General features: G+C 37.5%; 1 protein-coding gene and 1 long non-coding RNA gene across 2 annotated transcripts; one reads left to right on the top strand and one right to left on the bottom strand.

Annotated features, from left to right (window-relative positions):
- Positions 1-13,710: 13,710 nt before the first annotated feature.
- Positions 13,711-15,195, bottom strand: LOC145017201 (GDSL esterase/lipase At4g10955-like). The gene is made up of 2 exons (XM_078975269.1): positions 14,990-15,195; positions 13,711-14,911 (listed from the first exon to the last, which is right to left on the bottom strand). Exons 1-2 carry the CDS (start codon positions 15,052-15,054, stop codon positions 13,945-13,947), a joined length of 1,032 nt encoding a protein of 343 aa, XP_078831395.1. The 5' UTR covers positions 15,055-15,195; the 3' UTR covers positions 13,711-13,944.
- A 90-nt stretch (positions 15,196-15,285) lies between these two features.
- On the top strand, positions 15,286-19,174 carry LOC145017202 (uncharacterized). Its single transcript, XR_013666415.1, has 3 exons — positions 15,286-15,506; positions 18,272-18,568; positions 18,730-19,174. It is a non-coding gene; the product is annotated as an uncharacterized LOC145017202 (long non-coding RNA).
- The last annotated feature ends 3,840 nt before the right edge of the window (positions 19,175-23,014 follow it).

Genomic DNA, 23,014 nt, shown 5'->3' with positions numbered 1-23,014 from the left:
CCTATGGTTTCTTTATAAAACAAAATTTTTTATCATGGTTTTTGGGATGTTACAAGTTGGTTTTAGAGACTTGGTTTGAGAGAATTGGATGACCACTTGTGTGATTCCAAAGTCAAACTATGGAATTGCAAAATATTTTTCATAATTAAATTTAAAATAATCAAAGGAGAGGATGCGATGTGTACAATTAGCCAGAGCCCAAGGAAATTTATTCCCTGATTACGAGTGCAAACAACACGAGATGAGCTTGAGCTTGGCTAGGCTTGGCTCATGCAAGTTATACGAGGATCGAGATCAAACTTGGCTCAATTTGAGCTTTCTCGTACCGAGCTCGTAAAAAATTATACAAGCTTGGTTCATTTTTTTTGTCTAATGTTCGTAAATAATCTTAAGCTCGGTTCGAGCTCATTAAGAAGTTTATTTACTAATACCCTAAATCCATAATTCCCCAAATATTTTTATTTTAATACATAAAAAATAAGAAATTATATTACATATAAGCTCGTATAGGCTTGCGAGCCTATACGAGCCTATATGTAATATAATTTGTTATTTTTTTATGTATTAAAATAAAAATATTTGAGGAACCTAATTAAGCTTAGTGACATAGGCTACAACTCGAGCTTGTTTAATAAATGAACTTAATATTAAGCTCAAGCTCAGCTTGGGATCTTTAAAATCGGTTTTGAGTTGAGCTTTTAACGTGCCGATCTCAAGTAGCTTGGCTCGTTTGCACCCTTATCCCCAAGATACTCACCATTGTTTTGTGTATTCATGATATAATAGAATTTCATGCTAGTTTGTAGGCTAGGGATCTTCAGTAATTGCATGATAGAATTGTCTGATAGCCTGGGAGAACTTCTTGATATGCTATATGGAACTGACATTATTACGGTGTTGCTTAGTGTGTGCATCATAGTTGTACATAACTAAAATTTCATAGCATGAGAATGTTTGATTTAGCCTTATTTTCTGTTCCTTTTTTTTGTTGTGAGCTTAGGGTAGAATCAATTATTTAACTGTCTATTGAATCTAGTGTTATGTATGATTAATATACACAAGGCAGCTTCAGGGTTAGTGGAAGTTTCGTGAGTGAGTATGGCTGTTAGAAAGCCAACATAAGGACTGACTAGCCACTCTTGAGAGAGTGAGTATAGGATGTATATGTATCCTAGTTACTTGGGATTTATGGCCATGAGGTACATAACGATCCTTTTAGAAAAATACGGGTAGGTTTGGAAAGTAGTATGGGCCCTTACTAGTTACTACTAAAAGCACAAGACCCATACACTTGCATAACGGGACCCGTCGACACTTGCATAACGGGCCCCACCCACTGAGATACTGGCCTCGCGCACACTCTCATAACGGGCCCTGCCCACTTAGATATGGTATTCTCTCACACTCGTATAACGGGCCATGCCCACTGAGATACGGGCCCTGCCCACACTCGCAATACGGGCCCCACCCAATGAGATACAGGCCCCGCCCATACTCGAATAACGGGCCCACCCACTAAACATATAACCATATAATCATATAACATTTAAACACATGCAAAAATCACAAAGATAATAGCATATTGCCCAATCAGTAGGCCCCGCCCACATATAAATCATATATGCATAATCCGATACAAGCGTACAGAATAACCATCAGACCCCGCTCACTAAACATACACACACATATACATGCAAGAGTTATGTAGACATCTAGCACTCTACATAGCAAACCATGGGTCAACATTGGTGCCTTCGACATGCTAAACATAGTGAGGAAACTCACCTCGCACTGCTGAATCTCACAGAAAAAATCTCGGGTTGCTGGCCCGCAAGAATCCCCTCACTATCAATCATAAAAACATCCATCAATAACCGGATCTGACCCATACTAAGTGTCCAACTAGGGTAAAAGACCTTTTTGCCCTCTTACAACTTGGCCCCAAAACCAAGGCCCAATTCAAGAATCCAAAAGGCCCAAACATAGCTCAAAACATCCCAAGGTCAACCCTGATCAAACTTCTGGTCAAAGTTAAAATCAACAACCCATGTTGACCAAACACAGCGTGTTCCTCCCATAACCCAAATAATAAGGAAATCCTTAGCCAACATGTCGTGTTGGCTTGCAAACATGTCGTGCTTGCTCGAGATTCAACAACTTAACCACTAAGAACTTAATCCTTAAATACATGACTCCAAAACATATATCTAACCTCCTTGAGATAAATTATCATGTAAACTTGCCAAATTTACGTCCATATATGACGAAGTGAAGCTCTTAAGCTAAAAAGGGACTTAATGGGGGACTTGAAGCATGTATGATACCATTCCTCACATAAAGCTTGCACCTTTATGATCAAATATACCAAAACAAACCCAGATCCGAAAGAACACGCCCTTAAACAACTCAACTCATCCAAAGACCCAAAAAGGAGACCAAAATCATAATAAACTAGCCATGAAGAGATCTAATCATTCATAAGCCAAGATGCAAACTTGATAGCTCAAAAAGGCCGTAAGAAGTGGAGAGATTCTGGATCTATGATCTTCCTTCCAAGCTAAGCACCTTCCTTTGGAAATAAGAAAAATAATAATAAGAATCCACTCAAGACTCAATAACACCACCAAGAAAGCTTAAGGGGAAAATTAGGTTTAAGTGGAAATGGAGGCTGGTAAGGAGACCAACCCTTGCGGCTTAAGGAGATTATATAGGGTGCAATTAGGGTTTCCTTCCCCACCTGCCAACACGTCGTGTTTAGACACCAACACACCGTGTTGGTCTTAATGAGACCTTACTTTTCCTCAATTAGACACGCTGTGTTGGTTCCTCCAACACATCATCTTCCAATCCCCAAAATGGGATTCATTTCTTACAATTGCTCCTCAAGATTTCAAGTGTTACAAATAATTTCTTATATTAAGTTTTCTGCCAACCTAATTTATGTGACCTGTAATTTGTGAAGTCTACAGCCTGTATATGGAAGCATTATACTTGGATGAGATGTGTTCTCTGACATTTATTTGTATCCTCTCTTTAGGCTTTTATATGCTCCAATTAGCTACCTTTTTGCTCATCCATAAATTTATCCGTAAATATCAATTCAGAGCTTTATAAGTATCATTTATATTCTAATATGCCAAAACATAACTCAATATATTATGAATATTACGATGAAATGTATGTACATATATAACAATATAAATACTATCAATCGTATATATTGACTACCAAATATATTGGCTACTAATTTTTTTTTGTTCAGTTGGTAATATATTGTTTGATTATCTATAGTATATTTTTGCCAACTTATCCTTATCTTCAAAAAATATAATAAGATTATACCAATATTATTTTGCTTTGGATAAAAGAATAGGGTAAATGTCACTGTAGTCCTAAGAAGTTTCACATTTTGTTTTTTTTTTTTTTTTTTTTTTTTTTTTTTTTTTTTTTTTTTTTTTTTTTTGGCATTTAAGGGGTACGAGGTGTAGTTTTACATATTGTTAAAGCCATTCTATAGAAAGTGATGCGACTTCGGCTCTGACCACCTCGCCCACGAGATTCGTTAGGTCGTGAGGATCGCACTCCTCCCAATTCATATTTTTTTTTAAAAGAAAGGTGAAACGGATTTGCTGATCCTAAACAACTACATGGAACCCTCCATGCTCATTTTTGTTTGTTGTTTTCCTGCTACCACGTTACCCTCGTGTTCACTGAGGAGACAACGCACAAAGAAAAACGTAGGTGTCGATTGGGATCTAGAAATTGACGGGGGCAACTCGCCGATATTCATCATCTGTGAAGAAGACCGAAACGACATGCTCTGTTGGTGACACTGGTTTACTGCGTTCGTCGGCCGGAGATGCATTTGGTGGTGCCCTGGATCAGGTCGGCAGCAAGTCAAGAAGATAGTTGGTTGGCAGACATTGCTTCACCGGAGCTGTGGTGTTTTGGAGATGCTTGGGTACTTTGTGACTTGGATGGCAGTTGGTATTTTGGTGATGTCTTGCTGGGTCTCCGACGATGACAACGATCAGCGACCGAAGGTGATCTGGCCATGACTTTTGATAGATGATGCTGATGGGATGAAGTTGTTGCTATGAAAAAGGCTGCAGTCGGAGCTGCTAGAGACCTCCCTTGATGATCAGAAGGATCTGGCTTGAGGTTGTTGTTGGGACTACCAGCTGTTGGCGGCGAATGCTATGATAGTTTTGGTTGGCGACGTCAGCCGATTGGAGGTTCGTAAGATCTGGGTTGAGTAGGTGGACTGGCGGAGCTAGGTGCGACCGGGGATTGAGTAGTTAGGGTTTTCCTACCATAAAAGCTGTTAAGCCAGGGATAACCGGGAGCTGCTAGTGTTTGTGCTGCTGTGAAGTGGTGGTCGTGACTGGAGGTTTTCAGTTGGTGGTGCTCACGTTCCGGCGAGATAAGCTCGGGTTTTGGGAAGTCTTTTGCTGCCCGAGAAGGTGTTTTGATCGGGTGGGACCCTTTTTTTCTATGTATATAAGGGATTGGACCAGATAGGTCCAACTTTGTTTCTTATAGGCTAAAAGGTGTGGCTGCGGTTTGTGCCACCTCAGCCGCGCACACCACCCCCAGGCTGCGGTTCTCTGCGGTTTTGGCCGCAGTGCGGTAGTCCATGGCCGCACTCCTTTTTCTCTTTTCTCCTCTTTTACTTGCACTCTCTCTCTTCTCTCAACCAATTATCTTCTTTTTTTTTTCTCTCCTAACCTTTTCCTCACTCCCTCATTGCGGTTTCTAGTTGATGAAATAAGATCAAATCTGAGTTGGCGTCTACGTAGCATAGGAGGGAGTGCGGTTTCGGTGGCACCACTCCCTCCAGCCTTACTTTTGTAGACAGCTTTGTCATTTGTCTGGTGCACTGTGCACCTTTATCCTTTTTGTTGTTGTTGTCGGCAATAGATAGACAAGACATACACCATTTTTGATGTATTTTTGGTGATTTGTCATAAATGTGACCTGTAAAGATGATTTTTTCTGTGCATATACACTTGGCTTTTTTTTTTTTTTTTTTTTTTTCGTGTTTTCTCAAAAGAAACATCTCACCACTTTCCTATACCTTTCTTCTTTTTTTTACCGAGCATTAAACTGCGCGAGGGGTAGGATACATCTTTGAGGTAAAGATGACACAATATAATATGATGGGTTTAGTAAGAAGAGATAAACAATTTTTTGTGGGTTTGAGAAGTGTATAAGAAATGTAGCTGGGTTTACAAACAGATGTTGCAGGGGGTGAAGCTGTTTTATAGAAAGTCTTAAATAAAAACGATCTTCAGATGATATATACACTGAAGATGGGGTAAAAAAACTCATAAAACAGTGTTCTCTTCATTTTCCGAATAAGTCACCAACAAGTGACGAAATTGATCGGAAATTTCTTTGTAAAGCTCATGAAAATTTCTTTTTTTTTTTTTTTTTTGGATTTTGCTCAACAAATCCCTAGAATTTGAACAAAAAATAGATCTAAGATAGTTTTTGTAGATTTGGAGAGTGTTTGAGTGAAAGAAATCATATAGATCCATAGATCTGAACTAAGAAACGTGATGGATCTACATATCTAAAAGATGGTGACGCAAATTTGAACAGATCTTGGCAAAAAACAAACAAATCTGAACAAACGATACAAGTAATTAACAGATTTGAGGAAACCTGAGATGAAAACACATCAGATCTGAGGAAGAACGAGCTTGAAACCAACTGAGGCTTTTGCTACTTGCTCGGGTCCAGGATGTCGCCAAATGCTGCGGCGGGTTCGAGTCTCACCGATGGCGCCAAATGATGCGCCTTCGACTCTGACCGCCTGCTCTGAGGAGATGCTTCTACGCCGGAGATGGATCTGCGAGATCACAATCAAAAGGATGCATTAAAGCCACCCCATGGACTATGCCCTAGGAACAGACTCCGACGATCAAGTTAGATCATCTAGCAGATTTGAGATGGTTCTCTTTAGCTAGAGAGAACCATCTTGGTGTTGATGGTGGTGTATGGCGTCTGACGGCATAGGGTGGCGGCTGATCCACCCATCCGGAGTATAGAATGGCGGCTCAGACATGGGGGAAGTCTAGTGGCATGTAACGCCCGTAGATCCGGGCTAATGAATTTAGAGATAATAGGGGTCGAAAACGACTTTTCGACAAAAGATTATTTATAATAAATAATCATAACCAAGTTTTAGAATATGTATCAAGGGTTCCGTACATATAAAGAATGCCGAAATCCGAGTTATAACGAAGAAGTTATGGCATGTCGAAGTTTTTTCGGCAAAACCGACACGACACTAGGACTCGTAAATAGTGAATTTAAGATAGAGGACTTTTTAGCCTTAGGGATCTAAATGAATCTTGTAGAATACGTATCCACCTACGCGTGGATATAAAGAACGTCAAAAACGGAGTTCGTATGCAAAAGTTATGGCATTCCGAAGATTTAGCTTTTAAAAACCCTAAACTAGCTAATTCACGACATGAGAGTTATGACGCTTACAGAATTCTGTCATAATTCGGAATCTAGAAGCTGGGAGAGGATAAGATCCAATTCACGACGTGATAATTATGACGCTCACGACATTCTGTCATAATTTAGAATCTAGAAGCTGCAAGAGGATAAGATCCAATTCATGACGTGAGCTTTATGACACTCACGATGTGAGGTGTCATGGCCACCATCCGAAGCTAGGGACGCAAATGGCAAGTCTACGGAGTGAATCATGAGATTCACGATGTGAGTCTTATGAAACTCACGATGTGAGTGTCATAAAAACTTACTATAAATAGCATGCGAGCCATTCCGAAAATCTCACACCTTTCTTCATTTCTTCTCTCTAAACTTTCTCTCTCTAAGGGTTTTAACCCTCCCCTAAGCCTAGGTGATCCCCTAGAACCCTAAGGAAGCCCCGAGGCTCCCGGAGTCCCGAGAAAAAAAGGGTCTTTTGGTTTCAAAACGCTACTCCGAGCGAAGCCCGATTTTCTTTAAAATCCGCTGTAAGTGACCTACGCCTACGCTATTTTTAATATAGCTTCTAATTAATTATAGTAACATTATTACGACCTTAAAATAATTATTTGGGCTATTATTATGAGTTATATAGTGTTGTTTAACGCTTATATAATAATAATAATAATAGCTAGACTATTAATTAGTCGCGGTTAACGTTAGACTAAACCCTAGTGGTATTGATACTAGGTTTTGTCGAGGAAAATTGTTTTAAGAGTTACGAAGTACTGTCCAAGAACCGAGTCACCACCTACTCAGGTGAGTGCATAGTTATTTTCATCTTACACATAGATATGAAGTATTTTACATAAATTACGTGCTATGTGTGCATATTATCTGAATACTTGTTGTGTATGCTGGATGAATGATTTTATACATGTTTTAAATGATTTAAACTATATATTTATTTTATATCTACAAATATGTTGGGATAAAACATGGGTAGATGAAATAGTTGATGTGTGATGAAATAAAATAATGAGAGATAGGTGATGATAATTAGGTGAGGATAGATAGGTGATGATGAATCGGTGATGTAGGATACTACAACCTTGTCCGACAATTTGGAGATGTAGTCATCTACCAGAGTATAGATGGCGACCACAGAATATTCTAGACAATCCCGTGGAAACACTAGCAGGCTCATAACCTGTAGGTGATGAATTACGAGTTCAGGCGATGTTGTAACTACATATTCATGCGATGATACTCTAACCCCTTACTATGAATTACGAGTTCAGGCGATGTTGTAACTACGTATTCATGCGATGATACCCTAACCCTTGTTGGGCACGTATTGAGGGAGTAATCCCTGAATCAATACTGTCTATGTGATGTAGGTGATGATCATTAGGGAGAGTCCTTAGGAACAAACATATAAGGAAATGCGATGTAAGGAGATGAGAGGAAAATATGATGTAGGAGACGACCCTTAGGATAAATCCTTAGGGAAGGTACTTAGGAATAAAGAAGATAATGAGGATGGGTAATTGGGTTAATTGTTTGTTGATTAAACATAATAATTATATTATTGTGGGTTGAAAACCCTATGTACTCACCAGGTTTCCCAACCTGACCCACTCAGTTTACTTGTATCACATGTGGCAATGTGAAGTTACATTACACTGAGAGATTAAGGAGATATTGATCACTAGTGTAAATGAATGTAAGTTCTGTTTATGCTTATGTTTCTGTATTGACAATGACATCCCAAATGTTTTGAAATGAATAAAAATACATTTCTTTGGAAATGATTTGATAATGAAATTATCATGTTTTTCTGGGAACAAATTCTGCAACGTTTTTATTAAAAGAGATACTCTGACTTTTTTTTATAAAGCATAAACAATAATCGGTCTTTTCTGGCTGTGAAAATGGGGATGTCACATAGCGGCTGAGCCACTTAGGGAAGAGTCCAAGGGAAAGGTTCTCCTACATGGAGGAGACACTATTTTAATTATAGTGGACAATTAGGTCAAAGGGAATTAGGTCAGGCCTTGGGCCAACCCAATTCAGGCCTAACTAGCAAGGAGTTGGGCAAGGCCGCCCGAAGGTGTCGGGCGGGGCTGGCAGGCACGTCTCAGGTAAGGTTGGTGGGCGCGCACCAGAAAAGGTTGTCGGGATGGAAGGAGAGTCCCAAACACGGCTAACAAGGAAGTGCCAAGCAAGGCTGACAAAGGAATGCCAGGCAAGGCTGGCGGGAGCGCGCTAGGCTAGGCTGGCGCTCTACATCCGTCTGACCATGCTAATGGACCATATATCAATAGAAAGCGAAGGGGTCATCCGGTTAACCCCATCATAGTTAGGAGGTATGAATAGATACATCATTTAAATTATTGTCACCTCACTATTTTCGTTACCACATCAATAAATGACCTTTTGACCTACTTAACCCTTTTTCAAATGACACCTTCACTCGTCGCTATCTTCTTCCACTTTCTTCTTCTATTGTTTCTCTCTAAATTGCTGCTATGGCAGTGTATATGAAGGCCGATCTTCATTTGCTGGCATTTTTACTAGGTACCTCGCAATAAGTTACTCAGGTGGAGTGGAGCAACGCTTTGAAGATGTTGATTTTGTAGGAATGGACTTGAAGGAATTTCTACTATTTATTAAAAGATTCGCAAACGAGGAATGTGTGAATGTGTACTTTTGCATGCCCGATATAGAATTTCCTGATGGATTGAGGATAATAGCCGTCAAGAAAGACTATTAGGAGTTTATTCAAGTAGGGTACGACAGTGGATGTGTTATCCAAGTATACATGGATCATCTTGTTGTCAATGTCCATTGATGGATAGTGGATGACCAAGCTGAAGTATGCAGTCCTGAAGACAAGCAGTTGGGTGTAGGGGGGAATAATGAGGAGTTACATAGCATGGGAGCTTTTCAAAACGACATTGATGACTTCCAAGGTAATGTACATGATGCCCTTGGACATGTTGATTCCAATCCTATGAATAAGACCATAAATGATGTTTTTTTGAGCAAGCTATGCCCCAAGGTGCAGTCAATCCCATCAAGTCCTCCTCACGAGGACGCTTATTTTCGTATGGACAAAAATGACATGATTGTTGAAGAAGTAACAACTTATAATGAGAATGTTAACTGGAAAAAACAAAAACTTGTGTTAGTATGAGATTTGAAAGTCCAAAACAATTAAAACATATGTTATGTAATTATGTTGTAGCTAATGGCAATCAGTTGTGCTACAAAAAAAATGATAGTAGGAGACTTTTAGTGAAATGTTGTTTCGGGCAGTGTAATTTTAGACTTTGGGCCTCATGGATGAGTGAAGAACAATCTTTTTAGATTAAGTCACTCATAGATGAGCACAGTTGTGCAAGAAATTTCAAATTGGGATCAATTGTTAGCTATGCTTGGATTGGCAACCACTTTACAATTGAGTTCTTAAATAAGAAAAAAAAAATGAGTGTTAGGATGCTTAAGGAAGAGGCCAAACAAACTTTTGGAATAGATGTGAGTATGGGACACTGTAGGAGAGCAAAGAAACATGCCATTGAGCTAATTGAAGGCACATTTGTTGAGCACTATTCAAATCTTTGGTCTTATGGTGAAGAGATAAGAAGATCAAACCCTGGATTAACTGTGAAGATTGGTGTCAATAGTATGCATGATGGGAAGACTTTTTTTAGTAACTTTTACGTATTTTTTGAGGGACTAAAGTAAGGATGGAGAGGTAGTTGCAGAAGAGTAGTAAATATGGATAGGTGTTTCTTAAAAGGCCTATGTACTGGAGAGTTAATATGTGCAGTTGGAAGGGATGATAATAATAATATATTTCTAATTGCATGGACAGTTGTTTGTGTGGTGAACAAAGAGAATTGGAAATGGTTTTTAGAGAATTTAAGGGATGATATATGAGTGCTAAATGGTTTTGGTATTACTTTGATGTTAGATCAACATAAGGTATGTTAACTACCATATCCTTTCATTTTAATCTAAATGTAGTTGTTTGTTTTAATAATTTCCCTTTATGGTGTAGGGTTTGTTGGAGGTTGTGAAAGACATTTTGCTTACTACAGAACATAGGTAGTATGCAAGGCATATTGTAGCCAACTTTAGGAAAAGATTTACTAGAGTACATTATGAGTGGATGTTTTGGAGGGAATGTAAAGCATCTACTGAGCATTTGTTTAATGCAAAAGGAAAGAAATCAACTTCTTAACCCTACAGCCTTTGAATATCTCATGGAGAAGAACCCTAAATCATGGTGTAGAGCTTTCTTCCAGGAGGGTAGGATGTGTGATGCAGTAGAAAATGGATTATCTAAAAGTTTTAACAATGGCATAAAAGATGAAAGGAAAAAACAATCATCACAATGTTAGAGGAAATTAGATTGTATGCTATGGAGAGACAATTTATTTTGAGCATCAAAGGTAGTTCATGGCCTGATTTTAAACCATGTCCATCTATTACAACCTTACTTAATAAACTAAAAAAAGCTCGAAGGTAAATATAATTTAATATGTTTACATTGATTGCTATAAACATATACTAACTTCTAACAAAAGTTTTTAGATACTGGCAGGTTCTACCAACTGGTTTAAACCAGTTTGAGACAAGAAACTTGGCTGACTCTTACGTGGTGGATTTAGACAAGAAGATCTGCTCGTGTAGAGTGTGGTAACTGAATAGCTATGGTTGTGTGCATTCAGTTGCAACCGTTTCCTTTCTTAATAGGGATTTTGGATGTTATGTGGATACCATGTACTTTGGACCAGTTTACAAGAATACTTACAAGTATCCAATGTATGGGATGAATGGAAACAATATGTGGCCATGTACTAACTATAGTCCACCACTACCACCATTGAGGAGAAAAATGCCAGGTAGAACAAAAGTGACTAGCAGAAAGGACCCAAGTGAAAGGATTATAAGACACATGTTCTCAAAGGTTGGCAAAAAAATATTATGTAGTGTGTGTACAGAAGTTGGACATACCAAAGCTACATGCCTTAAAGTTGACAAGCGCAAAAAACTTAACGTCAAAAGGAGAAAGAAAGAAAATGGAGGAGGTGAAGGAGGTAGTGGAACAAACATAAATGGAGGTGAAAGAGGTAGTGGAACGAACGCAAATGGAGGCGGTAATGGAGGTGAAGGAGGTAGTAAAACGTAACAAAAAAAAGAGACTACAAGGAAAATGAAATATTCAGAAAGGATTATAAAAAATCAATTGGCTAAAAGGGTTGAAGGAAAGAATGGAGAAGGCAATACAAGTACTAATCCACTAGATAGTGAATAAGGATAATGTGTTTATTTTCTGTTTATATTGTTGGATTTACGTATAGATGTTTGTTTCATGTTTTTTTTACTACATTTGGTTGTGTCTTGTTATGTTTTTTGAGGTACGATGTTTCTAAATTATGATTATGTAGTGGACATGCATGGTTGTGTTAATAACTTCCTGTATTATTGTATATCTATGTGGTCCCTTTTGTGGACCACTACACTAATTTCCAATTAAAATATAAGCATGCAAAATAGTGATAATGTGTGTGTAGTGGTCCACTGCACTAATTTTGTACTTAAAATGACATGTTTATTAATTTCCAAGAGGAATACACAACCACATTGGTAAATTATTACAAATCATCCACAAAAGACCATTAACAACCCATTACAACTTGTACACTATTATGACAAAGAAAATAGCCGAACTAAAAAATACACAAAATTTTATCTACCTAACATCAGACTTAAGCTTCTTATTCGACCTAAGCAAAGTTGCAATCATGATAGCCTCACCACTTCTGCTCGTTGTATCAACTTCATCTACCTAGCATATAAATCCATTTCGGGGATCCTGAGATTAGATATTTGTGAGAAACAAATGAATTGTGTTGAAAACCCTTTTTAAATCTAGGGATAAAGTCGAATGAAAGTTGCAATCACTTTTTACTTTTTTGGGTAAGCATAAAAGGGTCGTCATGGGTTGCTTCGAGTGGTTGAGGTTCTTATTATAACATCATACCCATAAGAACATTTCACTGATTTCATGGTTCCTTCCATCTTCATTCCTTCAATTTCCAACGAGAGAACAAGCAAGCAAAAACAAGGATAAAATGGTAATGGTTCTCTCTAAGTGGTATATATTGGAGACTACAATGTGAAAGGGCGAAAATACCCCCAAGCTCCTCAGTAACTAACGGGACCATTCTAGGGTTAGTGTTATTAAAATTGTTTATTTAAATGTTAAACTAATATATAACTTCGTTAACAAAGGTCATCATTTCCATTATATTAAACACAGTTACATAGTCATTTATACAAAATGCCTGCTAAGACAGGGCTTCATCATCCACTTCAAAACGATTACACCAAAAGACGATTTCAGGTACTACACAACAATCCACATTAACCCTAATAGGCAACATTGCACATAAACACAAATAACCTAAGTCAAACACATCGAGAACAAACACCATCGGACTCACTATTAGATTAGAGTGTGCATTTTCCCCACGAGAAAACCAAACGTCACCACCACGTGTCCTACCACCACAACTGTCATATCTTGCATTTTCTTATTGTTACGGTCTAATCGGCACTGCACGGTAAGCATTTCGATCCTTGATATCACAGAATCACTCCCCATTTCCTCCTTAATGCGATCCATCTCCACCTGTGATTCCGTCATTCTCTCCTCACAATCACAGAATATTGTGTGTAAGTCACTGAAGTTCATCCAATCTCGAGAATATAACAAAATCGAATCTGGTGACGATGGTGGGGTAGCCATCTCGTAAATCTCCTGAAAGGGATTGTCTCCTTCTTGTCGGTAGATGTTTGGCCGAAAATAGGTATAAAGTTTTAGGGTTTGATTTATTAAACCATCAATTTTATAAATATTGGGTCCACATTGACCCTTAGGGGCCAAGCAAGTGATTCAACCCAACTCGGTGGCGTGTACGGCGAGTTGACTCAAAGTTAACTCATTAGATGACATGGACCATGACTTGGCTTGGAAACCTCTTAAAACAGGTCAGTGGACCATTTTAGCCGGTAGAACTACACCTCGTACCCCTTAAATGCCAAAAAAAAGAAATAAATAAATAAATAAATAAATAAAAAATGAAAGGAATCATTAAAACCAAAAGATGAAACTTCATAGGGCATAGACTACAGTGACATTTACATATCGTAACATTACAATCAAGTTATAATAATACACAAAAATAATATAAAGAAACTACTTAATTTTGATATTTTTTTTCTGATCACGTGGATTTACAGTTTTAAAACTATCAAAATAATTTGTCACAGTTTTACCCTTTTGGTGGTTCATATTTGAAGAAACATAGAACATAAAATGTCAAAAAAAAAACTTCAAATCCAATCTTTGAGTAAGGAACAATCAATCAATGAATCAGTTCCTTTTTCGATCCTGCAATCACGCAACGGGAAGATCCATTAAGAAATCGCTATTTGTTCGTGTAGCATAAATTGCCATTGAAGATGTTGTTGCCACCATTGATGAATCCCATGCGCTTGTTTGAAATTCTCCGATGGACTAGTATTCACCGTCATATAAGCCGTCGGTAGCAGATGCAACGGTTCCGAATCCCTCCCCACTGCGCCGGAAACCAAACTTCTCATAGTATATCTGGCTGCCGTCCTCTCGATTCTTCCGAATCCGATTCCCTCCATCTTCATCCTATGTTGAAAATACCCAATGTATTCCGCACAGATCGGATCTGATGGATTCACAAACATATACGGGGTCCATTCAGACAAGTTACGAAACGAATTTTCTGGATTTTTACGGTAAAGGTTGATCGCCTTTGCAGTTCCGACCTTTAAGAGATTACCGGCGATACGGACGCCATGTTTCAACGTTTGGTTTTTTATCATCTTCTCGACTGGAAGCGAGAGGAAAGGTGGATTGAAGAGATACGTATCGAGTTTATATCCATCCTTCATCATGTTCCTCCCAGCGAGCATCGCCATAGACGCACCCAACGAATGTCCGGCTAACCAGACGTTTGTTGGCCCCACGTTCATTACCATGTTCCTAACTGCTTCAAAAGCTTTATGAAATCGTGAGGTTTTTTCGAGTTTATTAAAAATTAACTTGATGGTTAGTTTCTGATCGACAGATCTGATCCTGCCTCGAAAGGCTATCACATATTTCGGATGTGTCGGAGTTGATTGATAGAATAAGGGATCAGGTGCATATTTGAGCTCGAAAATAGCTCCATAGGAAGAACCCTTATCGTCTACTAGAACCTGATTCAACTGAAAGTGAAATCCTTCCCACCATTGAGGAGCGCGAGCTTGAGCATCCCGTTGAATGCTTCGACGTTGACGATCCTTTTCCAGAATTTTAACTCCTTGAACAAGGCTTGCAATAACGGATCTTCGATGAAACGTGTTTCTCCTGTAAAACAGAAGCGAATCAGCTACTTGATAAATCAAATCAAATCAAATATTTCATGTTAAAAACAATGATGCATACCAATCGACAGAATTTAGCAGGTGGAAAGGTCCTGAAACATGGAAGAGTTCTCGCTGTGACTCCATTAGTGACTCGAGCTTCTCTTTGAGGTAAACCTGCAACTATATACTTACATAGGAAATTTCGTGGCAGAAGCCAAAGTATTCCGCGATGAAATTTCGTGTATTTTGTAATGTATCTACAAATATATTTTTCAGAAAAAAAATTAATGTAGGTTTGAATTTAAATAATGGTACAAAACTGAAACTTATAAGTTGGTCCCATTTGCAAATTGCAATGCACAATCAAGAGCGATAAGGAAGGTATAGTCAACATTGTGAGGCCTCGTAAGCACCAAGAACCTTCTTAATCTGCACATTTTTAATGGGTGAGGTTTCACAACGACTTGGAGGTGAAGACACTGATCGGTTGGAAAATGGTGTTGTAGTAACAACTTGGTTTACCATGGCGGGAGACGCGGTGTTCCTGACGTTATAACGACATTTTGGCGTGCCACCTTAGTCATACAGGCGTATTTGTGAGTCACATCGGATAGTCTAACTAATTTTATGAATTTATTTTAGAGTAAATTCCATAAATCGTCCCTCTTTCAGGTTTTAATATGTTTGTTTACTTGTTTAGTTTCTATTTTTAAGAATTAACTTGGATCGTTCCTCATTAGTTTAAATTTGTATGTTACATTCTTTAGTAGACATAAAATGACTATATTACCTTCGCTATTTTATTTTTAATTTTATAATTTATTATGTATTTAAAAGAAATAGAAAAAATTAATTCCAACCCATCCTACCTAGGGCTGTAAACGAACCAAACGAACACGAACAAGGTCTTGTTCATGTTCGTTCGTTTAAGTTAGTCGAACAACAAACGAACACGAACGGATAAACGAACAAGATTTTCTTGTTCATGTTCGTTCGTTTAACAAATTACTTTGTTCATGTTCGTTCATTTATATTCGTGAACATGCTAAACGAACATAAACGAACAAACATAAACAAACAAAGATAAAAAAACACAATTGAACATATATAAACATAAACGAACATATAATATAACAATATAATAAAAAATAATTGAATATAGATGAATATAAATAAACTTAAACAAACGAACGTAAATGAACATCATAAACGAACGTTCACGAACATAAATGAACGAACGAGACCATTATTCATGTTCGTTCATTTAACTAAACGAACGATAATTTTTGTTCATGTTCGTTCATTTATTAAATAAACGAACATAAACGAACTTCCCGCCAAACAATTCACGAACGGTTCGCTGAACGTTCAGTTCGTTTACAGCCCTAATCCTACCCACTCCACTCCACCCTAAAATCCTAATCTAACATGCTATTATTTCCCATTTTCATTGTTCGGCTCAAAAAATCACTAACACCACCGAACTACTATTGTTGGAGTATCGACCACCACCATCGATGGAGAATCGCCCACCACCATCGTCGAATCACCACTCACCATCATTTTCATTGTTCAGAACTCTGTGTGTGTGTGTGTGTGATCGGATACCCCTTCTTTTCTGATCTAATACTCTCTCGTCTCAAATCTAAGATCTCCGTAGAGGGTGGTTGAAACCATCAAGTATGGTTTCGAGGAGGATTTCAAATGCCAACAACAAAGCAACCAACAGATTAAGGTTGATCGTGAAAGCCACCATCACAAGTCTTGAAAAAAATAGAGGGTTGTAGTTGTCGTTCTAGAGTCTCTTCGTTGGAATCTAGTGCCCATCTTCTCCGACAAGGAATGACGGAGCATGTGGCCATGCTCGTTTTCTCTCGCAATATGACGGAAACGAGGGGATCTAACGGTCGTAAGGTTTGATATACCACAGTCGCAAGGTTTTACGTTGGAGGCTCCTCCGATGGGCCATGCCTCGTGATTTGAGTCATTTTGATTTGTTCGCTTTTTGTATTGTCTTTCGAGATCTTATTCTCTTTCTCACCATCACTGATTTGATTTGTGGATTTGAATGGTTTTTGGTTCAACGACGATAATGATGTGTAGGTGAGGATATGGCCTGTGGCGGAGCTTGTGGCTGTGTTGGTGATTTCACTAGTGGTTGTGGGAAAGGTAAAAGAAAAAGGGGAGGGGAGGTGGGAGTGGTGGGTTAGGTTGGGGTGTGAGTTGTGGTATTTATTTTCTTTTTTAGTCTAAAAATAAGTTTGCAAAAGTCGTTAGATGGTGGTCGAGCGGTGGATTTGGGTTAAGGGACTAATCGGTCTAGGCGTGAATTAATTGGCGCCTAGACGGAGACCCGTAATTGTAATAGAATTTATTTCTTTTAAAATTAAATATTCTCTGGATATAATAATTTTTAGGCTCATTGAGAATTTTTTTTAACAATTTAATTATCAATCGTCATCATTTAGTTACCCAATATCATAAATATGATTAATCCGTGATTTTTTTTGAAAATTTTGACTGTCTGAATTTTTATCGGCTTAGATCGTGTCAACGCCGAGGACCGCCTACAACCGCCCAAGACCGACTCCGTCTAACTCAACCGACTAGCATTAATTGTAGACAGTAAGATGCCGTATGTGCTGATTTTTACAACATTGCTAAAAAATAATAAATAAACATAAAAACAATTAAAAATAGCAATGTAGTCATTTCATATTTGTAGGGATGAAATGTCTACCTTTTTAAGATATAAGAAACAATGGGAGTTTATTTTTGAAAATAAAAATTTTGATATGGAAATCTAATCATATAATTACTCTCTATTTTACAATATTAAAACTACTAACATTGGTTTGGTATCAATAGTTATCATATTTTGTATATTTCTTTTAGTAATTAATCATTTAAAATAGTCAACCTAAAACCTTGATAAATAAAAGAATCATGAAAAACTAACAACGGTGGAAGGGCCTAGTACGACGATGTGTCATATTTTTCATATTTATTAGAAACAATGAAACTACTTTAATTTGCAAAATTGTTCCAGATGGAGTTTGTAAAATCAAAACAGATAAATTGCTTATGAAATCAAAGATAGTTTCATTAACTAAATTTGATGCCTTCGTGTCAAATAATTACCCCACACTCTGATTCAAACTATGCAACTAAGTATGTAATATTAGCCTTACACGTGTCTGTTCTCATTATCTTTCATATGTTAAACTATTCCACACAATGGACTTTCTACATAATAATGAGCGTGGACCGAAAGATGATATGGAAGTTTAGGGTACATAATAATGAGCGTGGACCGAAAGATGATTTGGAAGTTTAGAGGCTGTTTGTTTTTTGTTTGCAGATCTGCGTGAGCACTTCTATCTGCGTCTTGCAGACCACGCGCAAACATATGCCCTTACACACTGTTTGTTTTTTGGAAGTGCACACACCTAAAAACGTCTGCGTGAAATCTTCTTACCACACACATGCCCAATATCTTCTAACATCTACACAACTCAAAAAAAAAAAAAAAATCCATCCTTCCTCCACCGATTGTTCTCCCCCTTCCGACCCACCACTATAATCACTGTCCACCATACACACCAAAATACCGACGATGCTTGCCTCCTCCTCCGTCCACTGCCGGCTTCATCCACAGGTATGAGAATCTGTTCTTCCCTAAAATCAGATGTCAGTTTCAACATCTAATCTGATTGAATAATAGTCACGTGATTTTGGGCATGTAGACTCCTTTTAATTTTGTTTTTTTGCTCATTTGAGTTGCTTAGTTTGGGTATATGAAATCCTTCTAATAATCAGGTTCATATAGAGGTGGTGATTTCATATTGCACACCAAGTGTTCGATAAAAGTCTTCAAGGAAAACAAAAGTTTTATTGGATCAAGAGATGCATCTTTAACACATCCTGGTGTTTGCAAAACTCCAAGCAATGTATATAGAAGTGTATAAAGAACGGAATACCACATTTGAAATTATTAGTAGATTATCTATTTCAACTCAAGTTCTTTGTGAAAAGCAAGATAAGAGCCTCCTTTTGAATCAAGTTGTGGTGTTTGTATCATGTCACATGTCAATGGCAATGATAACAAATGAGTTTAAAACACATAGATTGATTATCAAGATTGTTCGATGCTCAAGCAAGAAAATAGACTTTGTTAATGATGATCAAATGACCATATTGTGCTAAATGTTGTAGTTTCATCTCAAAGAAGAAGTTCAAGAGGATGGATTTTTAAAGTTTTTTCATTGTAAAAATATTGATATTATATCATTTTGTTTGTTGTAGTTTTTTATTATTATACATTATAAATATTGTTTATATATGATTTGTTTGTTGTAGCATTTTCTTATCTGTTATGATGAAATGATTATTAGATGTTGTAAGACTCAAATAAAATGTTGTAAAATTAGTTTATTTAAAATTCAGTTTATTTTTCAGCACTCTGCAGACGTAATACAACAAACATGCTTCTTATTACAGACTGCAGATGTTTAGTCCACATCTTTTGTTGCAGAGACTTGCAGATGTGGTCCGCAGACTGCAGACGTTTTGGCTTTAGAAAAAACAAACAGCACCTTAGTTGTATGTAAGGCTTTTGGGTAAATTATATGAGTGGTCCCTATAGTTTTGTGTAATCTGTACGGCCTTTTAAATACTTTTTTAACTAAGGATATAGAAATGAGAAAATTACAAATTTAATCTAATACACTGATTAATTTGTAGAAAATAACAAAAAAAAGTTTAAAATTGAAATTTTAGCCACTAAAATCACAGATGGAATAAAGTCATCTGCGATTTTGAAAGTCCATCTGTGAACGTACAAATGCCTAAAGTACAGATGTACTTTAGGTACTTCTACGTTCGCAGATGGAATTGTAAATCTGAGATTTTGCTGTTTCAACTGTGATTTCATGTTGGTTTTTGTATAAAACAGTTTTTTTCTTTATTTTTCACTTTCTAAGTTGAAGAAACTCTCTCTCTCTCTCTCTCTCTCTCTCTCTCTCTCTCTCTCTCTCTCTCTGATTTCCTTTGACGATTTCTTAAACAATATTGACGATTTCTTCAACAATCCTGAATATATGGTAAGATCTTAACTCATTTTATGTTTTAATCAACATTTATCTAGTGTATGTTTTTTTATTTATGATTTATTCTATTAGTTTTTGTAAAAAAAAAATGAAACTATATTGTGTGTTATTTGGTAATTATGTTGTATTTGATAGATAGAATATTATTTATTAGCAGCCTTAAAGTTTTGATGCTATTTGGTTAGTAGTTGTACAAATGTATAAGTATAGACTGCTTAAATGAGCATTGAGTTGTTGTGCATTTAGTAAAATACCTACAATATGTTGTTTTTTTACTTGTCGCTTGTTTATTTGTCGTTTATGTTGAAAAATGGTTACAATATGTGATTGGTTAGTGTTTGTATGAATGTAAAGTATAGACTGCGTAAAATGTGCATTGGGTTGTTGTACATTAAGTAAAATGGATACAATATGTTCTTGTTTTTTACTTGTCGTTTATGTTGAAAAGTGGTTACAATATATTTTTGTTTTTCAGGAAGAATATAGAAATTATTGTTTGAATGTTGTTTTATGCATTGTTTATGTTTGTAATTTGAATGTTGAATTATTTATTTATTCCATTTAATATTCCGGTATTTTTAAACGAAATAGTTGTTAAGTTTTCTAATTTTTTTGTTGTCCTTTTAGCATGATTATAAATTTTTTAATGTTAAAGCTATTATCAACTTAAAAGGATCGGGGTGTAACATTTGGGAAGTATTGGATGTGCTACATGGTGCACGACGCGATAGTTTTGGATAAACTGTGTTTAGTTACATGCACCCCTCATTTACAAGGGGACGGATTGTTGTTCCATAAAATGTTTCTTCATCAGATACGGTTTGACGCCCTTTTATCCCTAGATGGTATAAAACGATTATATTTTAAAGTGGGGGATACGCAAATGGTTTATGGTCCGAAAGAGTTCTGTTTGATAATCGGGTTTAATTTTGGCGTGTATCCTAAAATGATTGGTAAAAAAGTCTCAGAAAAAACGATAGTAGTAAAAAAAAGATGTTTATTGCGTGAACTGCTATTTCCGAACCATACAAATAGTTCAGTGAAAATCTAGACAAAAATGCAAAAATGGTCCCAGTGGTTTGACATTTTTTGTGGATATGATCCAAACCTTTTAAAAATTAGGTTTTTGGTCCTTATTGAGAGGTTTGTTTGTGGAAAAAGTCCCTAGAGTTAACTTATGTTTGTTTGTGGCTGTTAAACCCCTCACATGCATTGCACATGACGGCATAAATGTCTTTTTACTTGAGGGGCCATTTTTACAATTCCTGAACTAATATATAGAGATTCTTCCTCAACATTATTCCCCAACGTTCAAGTTCTTCCCAAAATGTTGTTCTGCAACTTTCAAGTTGTTCTTCCTTCTCTCATCTCTCTTTGTTAACGGTCGTCTTGTTAGTTAATCACATGATGGTTCTCTGTTTTTGTGGTAAGTTTGTTGTTGTTAAATGCTCATGGACACCGAAGAACCCAGGCAGACGTTTCGATGCTTGCCGTCAAAAGGTAAAGAAATCTATTTGCACGCATTTTGATTTGTAATCTAATAACATTTGTTATTTTCCCGTTTTGAAGGATTCTGCTTGTCGCTTCATCGGATGGATTGATCCCCCCATGTGTGGAAGGTCTAAAGTCATTATTCCTGGACTATTGAGAAATATGAACTAAATGCAAGCTTGGTACACAGCTCTAAAGATTATGTTGTTGGCTAGTTGGGTGTTTTTTGTGATTTTGTCCATAAGGTCTGTTTAGGTTTAGGTAATAGGGCAATGGGGTGGGTTTTTTTTGTTGAAGATCGATAAAAGTGTGGTTTTTGGGTGGATAAATGGTTTTTGGTACTTTGACCTAGGTTCTTTGTAGTTGTTTGTAAGGTCAAAGTAAGTTGTTTATGTAGTAACTGACTTCCTGATATAAATATGAATTTTATGGAATTGCTTATGTTGTTTGTAAGGTTCTTAGTAGTTTTTTGAAAGGTTAATATGAATAATTGACTGTAATTACTGTAACATCCGAAAAACACAACCAATTTAAAATTTTCAAACAACCCGATTTTCACTAAAATGTTTACAAAAAGGTTTTCAATACAAGTCATTAAGTATTCCCAGAATCACATTGCTACAAAATCATGAGGAGCGGTACGATCGCGCCTTCGCCTTGCCACAGTCTCCTGAAGAACCTGAAAAACATTAAACCACAACTGTAAGCCCGAAAGCTTAGTGAGATATCCCCAAAATACCAACCACGTATACGCCCTTCCAGGCTACGACCTTCCGGTCCAAAACATATAAAACATACATAACATAACAGAACATAGAACAGCCATGCATATCGGGTCTACCGTGTGACTGGTCCGCCGTATCGGGCCTTCAGTCCAACGGATCCATCCTCCAGGTCTAGTCATGCTCTTCGATTCTACAGTGGGGTTGGTCCGCCCGCATCGGGCCTTCAACCCACCTGGTCCACTCTCCGAGTCCACAGTGTGACTGGTCCGCCCGCATCGGGCCTTCAGTCGGCCTGGTCCACTCTCCGAGCCTCGGCACGTCTGGTCCGCCCTCGTGGGGCCTACAGCCTATCCGGACCGCTCGCTAGGCCTTCGGTACAACCGGTCCGCCTTGGGTATCTTGGCCTACAGCACAAAGCAGGACCCGCCTCAACCCATCTCCAGTCCAAACAACCATGTGCACAAAACATACATTCATATAACAGTCATAGTCAACAAACCGAACAAGCAGATCACATAGCATATCATTACCCTAACCGGGTTACCGACCTAACCGGTCACTAGCATAGCATCACTCTGTATATCGGGAAAACTGACCTTAACAAGGCCTCCTAGCATGTACCATCCTAGCTACCAGGATGCAGACACATCAAACAATAACATAATAACCATAACCGAATCTCAATACAATAAAGGGCCGGCCTTGGTGCCTTAGACCCTGTTGATATAGTGAGGATAACTCACCTCGAAACTGTCGGCTGAAAAGATAAGATCCCGCTGC

The sequence above is a fragment of the Lactuca saligna genome, chromosome 9, assembly GCF_052625555.1.
Source record: "Lactuca saligna cultivar CGN05327 chromosome 9, ASM5262555v1, whole genome shotgun sequence".
In the NCBI taxonomy this organism is placed as follows: Eukaryota; Viridiplantae; Streptophyta; class Magnoliopsida; order Asterales; family Asteraceae; genus Lactuca; species Lactuca saligna.
Note: the sequence above shows the minus strand (reverse complement) of the source record. Positions and strands in the feature narration are given on the sequence as shown.